The sequence below is a fragment of the Leucopleurus acutus genome (genome assembly GCF_964270905.1).
Source record: "Leucopleurus acutus genome assembly, chromosome: 12".
In the NCBI taxonomy this organism is placed as follows: domain Eukaryota; kingdom Metazoa; phylum Chordata; class Mammalia; order Artiodactyla; family Delphinidae; genus Leucopleurus; species Leucopleurus acutus.
The window spans coordinates 13482221-13496843 of NC_139154.1; the positions used below are offsets into that span (position 1 = coordinate 13482221).

General features: G+C 41.3%; 1 protein-coding gene across 2 annotated transcripts in view; it reads left to right on the forward strand.

Moving 5' to 3' along the window:
- Positions 1-2168: 2168 nt before the first annotated feature.
- SMYD1 (SET and MYND domain containing 1) overlaps positions 2169-14623 on the forward strand; it is a gene marked incomplete at both ends in the record, with an annotated part of 36258 nt that continues 23803 nt past the window's right edge. For both annotated transcript variants that reach the window (XM_082851243.1, XM_082851244.1), the window contains one exon: positions 2169-2305. In XM_082851243.1, coding sequence (XP_082707369.1) covers positions 2169-2305 — 137 coding nt within the window. The remainder of the gene's footprint in view (positions 2306-14623) is intronic.

Consider the following 14623-nt stretch of genomic DNA (forward strand, 5'->3'; position numbering starts at 1 on the left):
TGTACCCCTGCCTTTTCTAGTTTCTAGAAGGTGCCAGCATTTCTCTGCCCATAGCCCCTTCCTCCAATTTCAAAGCCAACAGTATAGCATCTTCAACTGTCTCTCTGACTCTGACCCTCTTGCTTCCACTGTTACATCTCCACCTGACTCTGACCCCCCTAACCTCCTCGTATAAGGATTCTTGTGATTCCATTGGGCCCTCTTGGACAATCCAATCCAGGGATAATCTCCCTCTCTCAAGATACTTAATTTAATCACATTTGCAAAGTCCCTTTTGCTATGTAAAGCAACATATTCACAGGTCTGGGGAGTAGGACCTGGACATCTTGGGGAACCATTATTCTGTCTACCACACTTTAATAATATAATTCTTGTTGTTTTGATAAGGTTGAGACTCAGTTGAAGCTAAAGCACTGGGTTTGATGCTCCCTCTCTCCTTCTGACTTGGGGCAGGTAGATTTCCTCCTTGACCCTGGCTTGGGCTGAACCTGTTCCAGGGGTATAAGTGTCTAGAGAAGAACGACACCATCCCTACCAGGCTGAGCTGCTAGCTCCCAAGGGTGGACTCTGGCTGTTGCCAGGCAATGTGGATGCAGCCATTCTTTTGAAACTAACCAAAAGAACTCCTTTTTAATCATTTTTTTCCCCTGAGAACATGTGATGTTTACTTTTGGGGGGCACCCAGTTTTAAAGGTCTTAACGCGTTTTGGTCTTTCGGATACATCTGAAGTCACTGAGTTATCCTCTGGTTCCAGGGGCTATGCGTTATGACCTAAAAATTGGGATACGTGGTCTGACAGAGGATTCTGCACCTGCTTCCAAGAGTCAAAGAAGTCTCAGGAGATGCAGTTTGGTTAAAGACACTTCAGAATTTCTAGCATATCTTGATGGTTTGGGGAAGATAACGTGACAGAATAAATAAAATAAATTTGCTATCATTTAATAAGTTCTGTACTAAGTACCGAGTGCTGTGCTATGTCCTTTGTGTATATTATCTCATCTACCAGTGAGGTAGAAATTATCACTCTTGTTTTACAGGTACTAGCTCAAAGTTGTCCTAGTAGGCTCAAAAGTCAAACACAGATCTATCTGACTGAGAAGCCAGTTCTTGTAGACTACTACACTCACAGAAACCCGGAGCACAGAAATCTGTACACAGATGCATCCCTGAAATTAAAAATATTACCTTGAAGGTAAGCCATGCTCCAGGTCTGCAAATGTCTTTCTTTTCAACATCAGTGAGAGCTGCCTGGAGATCGAGATGAGTAGCATGTAGTTCAATAGAGATTTTAGAATAATCCTTCCAATGTCCTCATTCCTGGGAAAGAACAAGGTATTGGTATTTTTCTGGCAGCGGACACCCATTTAAGGGAGATTTGATAGAATGATAGACATGAGGCTTTTCATTTTCAAGGCCTACCTCCTCTCATAATACGGCCTGAGTAATACATCATCAGGGAACGCTCAGACCTCCATGCCCCAGGTGGGGATGTTGTGGGAGCCCCAGGTAATACTGGAGAAGAGGGATGTCCCTTGGAGCTTAAATAGTACTGTTATATACACGGCGAAGGGGTCAATTTAGCATCTGCTGCTCTCTGCCAACAATCTACCCGTGGGGAAGGGAGTAGGGAAACAAGGGGCCCATCTCACTTGAGAAAGTCCAAGCCTGACAGCTGAAGGGTCCCAGAGTAGCAAGCATCACCTCGCCTCTTCTCTTGGACCATGTCAGCTGTCTGCTTTGGATTGACAGAGGCATCTGGCTTCTAAAAATACCCTACTGACCAAGGGCTGCCTATTCCAGCTACAGCTGGGCATGACTGCAATCCAGGACTTAACGACTCCTTGCAAAGGAACTTTTCCAAAGTTTTCAGGCCCAATTTGAGAAGCACACCAGCCCATGGTCATTTTCGACTTTGTCAGTTTTGCTGGGAGGTGAATGGGACCCTTCCCAGGTCACTGTCCTCTGGCCTGGCCCATCCCCGTCTCCAGGAAAAGAGGCGGGGGGGGGGGTGGTGGTGAGGGCCCGGTGGCTGAGAGGGGGTAGGGAAGGGGAGGTGCCTGTCCATTTATAGTCTTGCTGTTGGGATGTTGAAGGTGCTGAAATAGCAGCGAGGACAAGGGACTTGGCTCAGTGTTAAATATCTGCCGAGCTGCCCGAAGCTTCTGAGATGACAATAGGGGGAATGGAGAACGTGGAGGTCTTCACTTCTGAGGGCAAAGGCAGAGGTCTGAAGGCCACTAAGGAGTTCTGGGCTGCTGACGTCATCTTTGCCGAGCGGGCTTATTCCGCAGTGGTCTTTGACAGGTACGGAATGTGGGTTGTCTTCTTTTCTCCCATTGGTTTGGCCGGTGCCGCATTCTCGAATACTTTGCTCTCAAAATCGGCAGGGAAAGGGATACAATCCATGTGACCATTGATAACGCAGGGCACTCGGACAGCTAAGTGTTTGCTGGCATGACTGTTTCTGCAGTCATGACCAATGGGATTCGCTCTGGTGCCCGGGAGGGTTGCAAAGGTGAGCAAAGGCTTTGGGGCACGGTCTCAGAACACCAGTGAACTTGGCCGAGTGCGAGTGCTGTGTGTGGAGAGGGTGGAGGGACAGGGAGTGGAGAGGTGGGTGTGTTGCCCTAGGAAATGTTCTCGTATGGAAGCCTCCATGATTTTAGCTTCTGAGGTGTAATAAATATATTAGAGGATTAAGTCATTGCTAAGACTTTAAAAAAGTAATTGTAAATACACAAGTAATCTGGAATCCACTTACCTTTAAAAATTAGAATATCTCCAATGAACTGGAATCCCCTTTCACCTTTCCCACCCCATGTCCCAGTCCCCTCTGTCTTTCCTCAGAGGTAACCCTTGTTATGATTTTAATGTCTTTCCTTCTAGAATGTTCTTGTACTATTACATATATCTCTATCTCTGTCTATCTATCTATCTATCTATCTATCTATCTATCATCTATCTATGTACCTGCCTGCCTATGTATATCTGTACTTATCAAGAAGTATGGCTGTCGTTTGTCTGTTTTTTCTTTTTAACAGAAATGGTGTCATACTTCTTTTTTTTTTCTGGCTGCGCCATGTAGCTTGGGGGACCTCAGGTCCCCGACCTGGGCTTGAACCCAGGCCATGGCAGTGAAAGCCTGGAATGCTGACCACTAGGCCATCAGAGAACTCCCAATGGTATCATACTTTGGATGTCATTCTGGAACTTGCAGTTTTCACTCAACAACATGTTTTGATATATATCCTTATGGGAATTATAAGTCTATAGCCACTTCTTTTAAATCCTCGAAGATCTGTGTTTTTCCTCCCCACACGTAGATCTATCCATGTTGATACATGTGCTATATGGACTGCTGTGGATTTTAACTGCTGTGGATTGTCTAACCTATAAATACATGAACTTTTGAAAATCTGTTCCCCTATTGAGAGACATTTGGTGGTTTCCAATTTTTCATAAAAACAAACATTTCTGTGATCAAAATCCTTGACCGTGTCCACTTGTATACATGTGTGATTATTCTCTAGGATAAATGGCTAGAAGAGGAATCACTGTGCCATAGGGTGTGCTGTTTTCCATTTTAATAGGATCTCCAAAGTGGCTCTATTAAATTACATCCCCATTTCCCCACAATCCTGTCCATACTTGACCACCAAACTTTTAAAGTAGTACTAAATCTTTCTTTATTAACAAAACAAAACCCTGCACTGTGATAGAATCATGGGCAGTATCCTCTGAGCCCCAGAACTGGGGTGACCTGCCTGACGTTGAAGTGGTCTGAATTAAGATGGCTTCTGATAATCTAGGCTTTGTAGTTGGCTCACTGTATGACCATCCTGAGAATAGGCACGGCTTTTCAGAGAGAATTTGAGTAGCATTCAAATTCTCATTTCTTCCAGTTTACCAAGACCTTCAGGGAAAAGGCAGTGAACAGAGTATACGGCTAGCTACAGCTGAAGAATTTAGGGGGGCTGAGATGACAGTAATACCTCTTCAAGGGGAGCGTGTCTTTATTTAGTTGTGTGTGTGTGTGTTGGGGGCAGTTGAGGAGTCAGTTGGATTCAGAATTAAGACATAAAAAGCTAGAAACACAGGAACTCTGAACAATGATCTTGTTACTATTGCTGAGTTGCCACCTTGCCTTTTATGGAACACCTCTAAAAGCCAATATAGCCAATCACGTTTCGTTTTCAAGAGCATTTGGAATTGAGCAGGTTTTCTTTCCATTACAAGCGTGAAACTTAGGAAGAAAAAAAAATGTATCTTCACGCGAAGCTAACATTAACATTGTTGTCTATTTCCTTCCAGCTTATTTTAAAACATAGGTTTCATTTGTACTATTAGCTGGGATCTTATAAACTATCATGGCTTTTCATTTAATGATTTAAGTACCTTGTGCGTTACTATACTCTCTTCATAAACATAGTATTTAACGGCTGCGTGCTTTTTGACCACTCCTTTATAACTGGACATTTATGTTGTTTACCTGTTTTTCTTAGTATAAAGAATTCATCATTCATTTGAAGTAATAACTATAAAAAACTTTAGTGTATGCTGTGGATAAGATTCTAATAAAATCTTATATTATTGTTACAACACTAATAAAAATTAGGATGATTGGAGTAAACAATCTTTAAAATGATTAAAAACAATCTAAAAGACTATTTTAAAAAGTGATTTACCCAGCACACCTGAAATTAACACAACATTGTTCATCAACTATATTTCAATAAAAAAGAAAGATAGATGTTCAAATTACTGTTTCACAATTTTAAAAAAAGTGATATACTCAAACTCATCGCTGCACAGATGAGGGAACTGCTCGGGCGCACCTGAGACAGCCCAGAGAGGCATCAGAGGAAAACTTTGCTCATCCTGTCTTCACTCCAATTTCAGGCTCTTGTGGAGACTCAGCCACTGTAGAGGAGAAAACTGACTGGAGAGGTAGGACCAGGTGACCCACAAAAGTCACTCTATAAAAGAGGCACCTTCTAATCCACGTTATTGCAAGCCATGTTATTTCTGCCTTACCCTCCAAACACAAACATGAAGAAAGATTTTATCTTTAGTTGAGTACTGCATTAAATGAAAATCTCTTCTTGCAAACGATACATGACACGTGCATGTACGTATATATGTATGTTATGAAGCATTACAACAAAGGAACCCCTGTGAAACCACCATCCTACTTAACTAGAACATTCTAATACATGCATCTTCCCTATCTTTCCCTATCCTGTCTCATACTTGTTGCAAAGGTAGCTACAGCAGTATCCTGAATTTTGTGTTATTTATTCCCCTGCCTTTTGAATACTAGTTTTATCACATATGTACATAGTCCTAAACAATATATACTTTAGTTTTTATAGTTTATTTTTCATCTTTTCTATATAGCTTTTTTTTTTAAGATTTAATTTTATTGATTTTTGGCTGCTTTGGGTCTTCGTTGCTGCGTGCAGTCTTTCTCTAGTTGTGGCGAGCGGGGGCTATTCTTCGTTGCAGTGCGCGGGCTTCTCCTTGCAGTGGCTTCTCTTGTTGCGGAGCACGGGATCTAGGCACGCAGGCTTCAGTAGTTAGCATGCGGGCTCCGTAGTTGTGGCTTGCAGGCTCTAGAGCACAGGCTCAGTAGTCATGGCGCACGGGCTTAGTTGCTCCACGGCATGTGGGTTCTTCCCTGACCAGGGACTGAACCCGTGTCCCCCGCATTGGCAGGCAGATTCCTATCCACTGTGCCACCACGGAAGTCCCTATTTATCATCTTTTAAACCATGGTATAATGTTATATGTGGTTTTATGCCTCTTGCTTCTTTCGCTCAAATGTAGTTCTATTATTCATCCATATGGTTTTGTGTTACTAATAAAACGAATAAGCTCTGTGTGTGTAGGTACCACAATTTATTTTTCCATTCTCCTGCAAGTGGTTGCTATGGCCATTTTTGTTTGTATCTCTTGGTGAACAGATACATGAGGTGAGTATCCTAGGAGTGGAATTACCGGTTCATAATATATTTGATATTCAGCTTTAAAATATAATGCTGCTGGGCTTCCCTGGTTGCACAGTGGTTGATAGTCCGCCTGCCAATGCAGGGGACGCGGGTTCGTGCCCCGGTCCGGGAGGATCCCACCGCGGAGTGGCTGGGCCCGTGAGTCATGGCCGCTGAGCCTGCGCGTCCGGAGCCTGTGCTCCGCAACGGGAGAGGCCACAAGAGTGAGAGGCCCGCGTACCGCAAAAAATAAATAAACAAATAAAATATAATGCTGCACTGTGTCATGCTGACTTGCAAGTTGAATTGCGTCTTTGCTAGAATAGACTGGGCTTAGCATTAAGAGCAACGATCCAGGACTTTATAATATAGTCCTTAGTCTGGTTAGGATCTCTTTAATTTTGCTTGTTGGAAAAACAGCTGGTCTGCTTAAACATAAAGGAGCAAGAATAAAAGAAAGATAATCCATTCAGACCTGGCAAATGTGTAGCACTTGGGCTACCATGATCCCTGGCAGACATGGCTAATCAATCAGGCAACTCCTTTCTTCTGAACTCCAATTTGGCCTGAGAGTTCTTTCTAGCAGGGTACTCCAGGGAGCCACTGCTAATCAACCAAAACTGGTATTTAAAAGAAAGCCTATTTGCCGTCCCTTTTAGGTATTTTGGGTTGGGTGCTGGAAAGGGATGAAGGCGAAGTAAGTGGGTAAGGTCAATTTACCAAGGAGTTGTTTTACATGGATTTGGTCTTTCAAAATGGATGAAACCCCAGGGGTGGTGAAGGGGCTGTTCAAGGTTTCTCTCTGTCCTTCTAGCTCTGTACTTTGAGGGTTCCCAGTTCCAGGGAGGACAGAGAATAGGAGCTCCATGATTCCTTAGCCTGACTGATCTTGCTTATTTCTGCATGAGGTGGGGCTAATATGGAAATTCATTATGCTCTCTTGTATAGATTTTTTAAAAACTTATTTTAGAAAATATAGGAGAACCAAAGTAAGAAAATAAAAATTCTCTGCAACCTTAGCATTTACAGAAAACTACTGTTAACCTTCTGGTATATATCATTACAACTTTTTTTTTCTTTAAAAATTGAGGTATAATTGGCTTCTTACAATTCTTTTATGCAAATATGATGCATATAAAATATTTTCTTGATCCCAGCGATTTGTAGGTGGAGGGTAGTGGTGGGAGAAACACTGTATTAAATGTATACCTTGATCATAAAATGCTTCCCTAAATTCAAGATATTAAAATATTTGGGGGAGGTTATTTTACAATGAAAGGAATGTGACACAATATAGTATTTTATCAATTCTAGAATACACGTTTCATTTTAACACCTCTGAAATCGTGATGTATCCTAAAATCTATGGCTCATTATGATTTAATTGGGAGCATTTTGATGCTGTTGTTTCTTAATGGTAAAAAAAAGTAATGCATTTAATAATTGATGATATCTTAGATTCAATGTAATTAACATATACATTTTTCCTTTACACGAAAGTGGAAGTATTGTGCAACTTGTCTTCTTTACGTCACGATATATTGTGAGCAACTTTCCAAACCTTGATTATCCTTTCAAAGCATTTTTAATGACTGTATAATATTCCTCTTGTTGACTGTTGTCCATCTATTTGACAAGTGTTATATTTTGGATATCAAGGTTCTTTCCTACTTTTCCTAGTAGATCTCTCCTTATGTCTCTGATTATTTATTAAAGATGAACTAGAAATATATATTTTGGATTCAAAAGACATTTTTAAGGCTCTTAATATAGATCTCCAAATCACCCCACCAAAGGGGATCAAACCAGTTTTCTCCATGAGTAGTAGAGCATTTGCCTGTCCTTCCCAACTCTGGCCAGCATGGAAAACTATCTTTTACTTTCGTATTTTCCACCTTAACCTTTAAAACTTATTTTAGCGTTATTTTGTTTTGAAATTTTTTATTATTATTAGGGAGATGAAAGGTCCTTAAAAATATGTTTATTGGGGAATTCCCTGGACGTCCAGTGGTTAGGACTCCGAGTTTCCACTCCTGGGGTCTCAGGTTCAATCCCTGGTTGGGAACTAAGATCCTGCAAGCTGCACAGTGTGGCCAAAAAAAAAAAAAAAAAGTTTATTGGTCGTTACATTTCTTCTTTTGTGATTTGTCTATTTTATATTGATGCCCTCATTTTAAAATTATGTGTAGCTCATTTGTTTATTACTTCTTAATGTTCAAGACTTCTAAATTTTCTGAATTCTTTTGCATCATTTTGGTTTCTTAGCTCATTGGATTTCTTTTTTTAATATTTATTTATGTGTTTGGCAGCACTGGGTCTTAGTAGTGGCAGGCGGTGTCTTTAGTTGTGGCATTCAAACTCTTAGTTGTGTCATGTGGGATCTAGTTCCCTGACCAGGGGTTGATGCCAGGCCCCCTGCATTGGGAGTGTGCAATCTTAGCCACTGCACCACTAGGGAAGTCCCCAGCTCATTGGATTTAAATTCTTTTATAGTCCTCAATTAGTTTTGACTTTCTTTAATTTTTCATGTCTTTTATATTTAAAACTCTCCATTTTTCTCATTTTACATGTATCTTTTAAAATGATGTCTAAGCTTTAAGTTTCTTTTTTTTCTTTTAGTTTACTTTTATTCCAGTTACTTATTGTCATTGCATCTTTCATTTTCCTTTTTTAGCTTATTTAGTTCATTTTACATCAAATGGAATGAGAAGATAAATGGTTTTAGTCTTAAGTGTGACTCAGGCCTCAGCAAGGAGATTGGATCCTTATCTTTTCTGTGCTTGGTCTTGGAAGGACCCTTCCAGCCCTCTGAAGTACAACCTCCATCTTTTCCAAACTGTAAAATCAATCAGTTGGTTAACCCAGTTGACCCACAGACTAAGGTCCATGGGGCACAATTTATTACAATATGAATAAAGTCACATCATCACCATCGCCTTCAAACAATACCCACAACCAAAAGATACATGCTCAGCCTGGAATAGATTCCAAAGAATTCACCACGGGCATGAATTTGAAGCATGTTTTACAGTAACATTGAAAAACTTCTCCTAATAGCCATCTACCGATAACAAACTGTTATTTGCAAGAAAGAGGGTTCTGAACTTTTTCTTTTTTAATTGACAGAAGAGTAAGAAATGGGCACCTCGAGCAGAAGATACGGAGTCATATTTCAGGTCAAAATGGGAGAGATAAAAAGTCCTAGCCAGACCTCAAGTCATTTAAGAAGGTCTTAGATATCCTTACCTTTAGAGACACCAACTCACAACATGTCAGAGTGTAGTTTTGCTTACCACTTCTGAATGGACTTTCATAACGCTGCTTTTGAAATTGTTATTAAATTCCAGTTTGCATTTTTGTTTTTGTTTTAAAAAAAATTGGAACTATTAAAAGGTGTTATCAGTTCCAATCCTTTTCCTGGGGCACCTGCAAGCTTTTAGGCCTTTGACACTGAGCTTCTATTGCCTGACAGGTAGAACAGGGCTGTTGGCACAGTCTGGAGATGGAAAGCGCTATTTTCAAGGTTGTATATTTCCTGGTGACAACCTGGCAGAGATGATGTACACGAAGAGTCGGGCCATAGAGGGGAATTGAGTCATATGACCCTGAGGATCTCTTCCAGCCTGAGATTTCTGGGTTGCACCATTTCTTCAGTACATGCAAAGGACTCCAGTTCAGCAAGAGAAGGGTGCTAAGCTAATATAGGAATAAAGCTTGTTCTGATTATTATTTTATTTTAGCATCAAATACAAGATATGGCATAGGAAATGTGCTTGTGGGCATCTCTAGAAGCCAAAAATACGATTTGATTATTCTTTTTTTAACAGTCCCAGATGTCTTGAATTTAGAGTATATCTAGCCTACTGGTTCCTAACCTGAGTCCACGGATCCTTAGCTAAGGAAACACCTATGATTGGAGGATCAAAGTTTATGTGGATGTGCAAGCATGTTTTTTATTTCTGGGGAGAAAGTTATCTCCTTCAAAACGATCCTCAACCCAGAAGAAGGTCAAGACCCACTGAATTCATACAATCGTCCCTTACAGATGAGGAAACTGAGGCTTTCGCCAGGTCACAGGAGTGAGTCATAGGGCAGGTATGAATCTCCCAGGATCTCGTCTGTCATCATTTCTCACTGCCTCCCATGCCCTGACACACAAGTGGGCCCAGCATTGCCTACTTAATTTTCTTTTGTTCTTGTCAGTCCAATGAATATTTAGCCTTAATAAAAGAAAGAATACACACCCATCAATTTCAGAAGAATAAACATCTGGTTCTGGGGCTTGAGAACGGTTAGATCCAAAAACTCATAGGTAAGAGATAGAAATATACATGTGATTATACAGGGAAAAAAGTGTTTATAATAACAAACCAATGTATTAGTTTCGTACTGTTGGTGTAAAAATTACTACAAATTTAGTGGCTTAAACAACACAAATTTATTATTGTACAATTCTGGAGGTCAGAGATCTGAAATGGGTCCACAGGACTACGTTTCCTAGACTTTTCTAGCTTCTACAGAATGCCTGCACCCCTGGGTTTTATCTTCAAAGCAGCTACGTAGCATCTTCTCCTCCTCTGACCTCCTGCCTCCTTCGTATTAGGACGCTTGTGATTACGTTAGGCCACCCAGATGATTCAGGATTATCTCCGCATCTCAAGGTCCTTCATCTTAATTATATCTGCAAAGTCCCTTTTGCCATGTAAGGTAATTCGCAGTTTCCAGGATTAGGACATTGACATTTTTGGGGGGCTATTTTACAGCCTATCACAACTAATCATATGAATTTCCTATTAATCCAATTTATCACAAAAGATGTTAAGTGGCAAGGATAGTGGATTTTTTTTTTAAGTTCTTGACTAGCTCCTAAATGATTCTGTTTAAAGAGTTGAAAGTGCCCAAGAGAATATGAGAATATCTATCTATCTATCTGAGTAGGGAAAAATAAAGATGAGAACATGAGAAAAAGAAAGGTATTTTAAAAGAAATTACTGTCAGCCGGGCTCGTTTGAAAATCAAACCGACTATGAGCTTCTTCAGGTCCCGTGGAGAGAGTTGGGCTTTCAGCCCATGTAATTCTATGTGGGCCCATGGGAACACCAGAATTAACCATGGCATATGCACAAACACAAGTGTAGCCTTTAATCTGGTAACAGCTGGTGGGTAGGTGGTGGGGGATAAATGATGCTATAAATGGAAATAATTTAATAAAGGGATTAGAGAAATTCCTGAACAGATAGTTCAGAAAATGAGTAACTGTGAAAGTATTCAGGTTACAGCCTTAAACATTGGCACTTGATTTTAAGGGTAACCACAGTAGATTTAGAAATATACTTTTAATTTGGTGCTTTAATTTAGCTGTGGAGGTCAGACGTGTTGAAATGTCATATGACCCGTTGTGAGCTGTGTTGCTAAATTTTGTTAACTAATCCTTAAATGCAGAAGTTTGGGGATAATAGCCTTTTAAACATAGATTAGGTCAAATGCCATGTTGTCCCCATAACAATGTCACCTTCACTCATTTGCCTCTAAAGATGTGTTCTGAGCCTGGGAAGAGGGGTTTGGTCTCAGGTAGAATGTGGGAGATGCGTCCAGGTCTGAGTGGGGCGTGTGAACCTTGTCCTGGGAGTCGCGGCAGAGCAAATCTTTGAGAAGTGCTATTTTAATGAAAGAGATGTTAAAAATAAATAGGTAATCCCTAGGTCTGACCTAGGGATGCAGTACCTCCTAACTTCTTCTGCTAAGGTAACTAATCATGCAGATGGGAACCCAGTGATACCCCTTAAGTGTCGACGTGGGCCGTTTAAAAAGGACATTAGGTAGATGCCATAGGGAAAAGAAAGCGAGTGTACCAACTCTGGCCGTGTTTCTCCTTTTCGCAGAAGCCTCCAGTGGCTTCCTTCTGCTGCAGAATAAGGACTTGCTACTGAGAGTTGCATTCCAGGTCCCCCACAGTCCGGTCATTTTTCCAACATCTTTTCCCCATACGGTGCATCCTATGATCTGGTCAAACATCTCCTCCTCTCTCCTGTATGTGCCTGCCCCGACCCCTCCCCCTATGGAAGCCTGTGATTCGTGCCAGTGCCTCTCCATGGTGGAAGAATTTGACCTTCTGAGTACAACTCAACTCATCTTTAGAGGGTCAGAACAGTGCGTCGCCCCCTCCTCGGTGATCACCTTACCAGATTCCTCCCTCCCTCACCTTGAACCCTGCAGCAGGTTCCCAGCACTCCTGGATGGCATGCCTCACCTTGCTTATATATGTTTATGCCCCAGCCCAGCCTTGGGACTGCTTGAAGGCAAAGTTTGTATCTTCTTTGTCTTTAAGGCCCTCTGTCACCTAGCTCAATGCACAGCACATAATAGAAGCTCAATAAATATTTTTTAATAAACTTAAACATTTTTAATTTACTTTTTAAAATTGAAGTATAGTTAAAAAAGAATATAAATAAAAACAAAGAATTAAAAAAATTGAAGTATAGTTGATTTACTATATTAGTTTCAGGTGTACAACATATTGATTCAGTATTTTTATAGATTATACTCCATTTAAAGCTATTACAAAATAATCTATATTTCCCTGTGTTGTACCCTTATGGCTTATTTCTTTCTTTTTTTTTTTTTTTTTTCTGTGGTACGCGGGCCTCTCACTGCTGTGGCCTCTCCCATTGCGGAGCACAGGCTCCCGACGCGCAGGCTCAGCGGCCACGGCCCATGGGCCCAGCTGCTCCGGGGCATGTGGGATCCTCCCGGACTGGGGCACAAACCCGTGTCCCCTGCATCGGCAGGCGGACTCCCAACCACTGCGCCACCAGGGAAGCCCGGTTTATTTCTTTATAGCTTATTTATTTTATACATAGTAGTGTGTACCTCTTAATCCCATACCCCTACCCTGCCCCTCCTCCTTCCCCTCTCCCCACTGGTAACCACTAGCTTGTTCTCCATATCTATGAATCTGTTTCTGTATTGTTATACTCATCCATCTATTTTATATTTTAGATTCCACATATAAGTGATAACAAACAGTATTTGTCTTTCTCTCTCTGACTTACTTCACTAAGCATAATACCCTCTAGGTCCATCCACATTGTTGCAAATGATGCCCAATAAATACTTGTGAAAGAAGAAAGGGGAAGGAACAAGGAAGAAGGAATTGAAAATATTGTAAAGTTCTCTGGGTACTTGAGGGATGTGATGTTCTTTAAGACATGTGCCCTCCCCCTCGATTTTTGAGGGGAGACCACTTTGCAGGATGAGAGTTTTTAAGCAGCCCAGGAAGCCAGCACTGCTGGTCCAGTTCTCTCTGGTTGTGCTCTTGGAGGACTCATCCACCTTGCAGACACCTTCTATTTGCATTTATCTGTCCAGTAACTGGTTATTTCCATACAAGGAGCTGAGCAACAGCTGCCTTTCCATCCCACTTGACTCTGACAGATGACATAGCCCAGGGCTGCAGAGCAAAAAGTGAGCGGGGACCGCTGGCTGGGTCAGGGCACACTCAGGACTGCAGGCAAAGCAGGTAGGCTCAGTGGCTTCCTCTGCCTTCTGTGCTGGGAGCAGTGTCAGCCCTCAGGGACCCCTATGAGAATACTATCCCTGTGAGGATAGTGATGACCTGTACTCTAGAGGGTTGTTGTGAAGGTTTAACACAAGAGAACTGCTAAAAAACATCTCTTTCAATTGCAAAGCATTGTGTGAATGGGACTCTTGTGGGGACTGGGAAAATGAGACTAAGGAGGAGAAATGAGGCTTGGTGAAGGTCACTAGCTAAGCTGGCTGAAAGAAGCACTCTTTCTCCTGTCATCTAAAAAGTGGTTTTAAGTGGGAGAGGGATAAATAGGGAATTTAGGATTAACAGACACACACTACTATATATAAAACAGATGAACAACAAGGACCTACTATATAGCACAGGGAACTATATTCAATATCTTGTAATAACCTATAATGGTAAGGAATCTGAAAAAGAATATATATTATATATATGTATGTATACTGAATCACTTTGCTCTATACCTGAAACGTTGTAAATCAGCTATACTTCAATAAAATAAATAAATTAAGAAGTGGTCTTAGAACTTTAATTGAGGTCTAGTTGATGCATGATATTATATGTTACAGGTGTACAATGTAATGAGTCACAATTTTCTAAGTTTATACTCCATTTTTAGTTATGACAAAATATTGGCTATATTTCCTGGGTTGTACAATATATCCTTGTAGCTTATTTTATACCTAATAGTTTGTATCTCTTACTCTCCTACCCTTATATTGCCCCTTCCCCCTTCCCTCTCCACACTGGTAACCACTAGTTTGTCCTCTATATCTGTGAATCTGCTTCTTTTTTGTTATATTCACTAGTTGGTTGTGTTTTTAAATTATTTATTTATTTAATTATTTAATTATTTATTTATTTATTTATTTATTGCGGTACGTGGGCCTCTCCCGTTGCGGAGCACAGGCTCCGGACGCGCAGGCTCAGCGGCCATGGCTCACGGGCCCAGCCGCTCCGCGGCACGTGGGATCCTCCCGGATTGGGGCACGAACCCGCATCCCCCATGTCAGCAGACGGACTCTCAACCACTGCGCCACCAGGGAAGCCCGGTCGTGTTTTTTTAGATTCCACACATAAGTG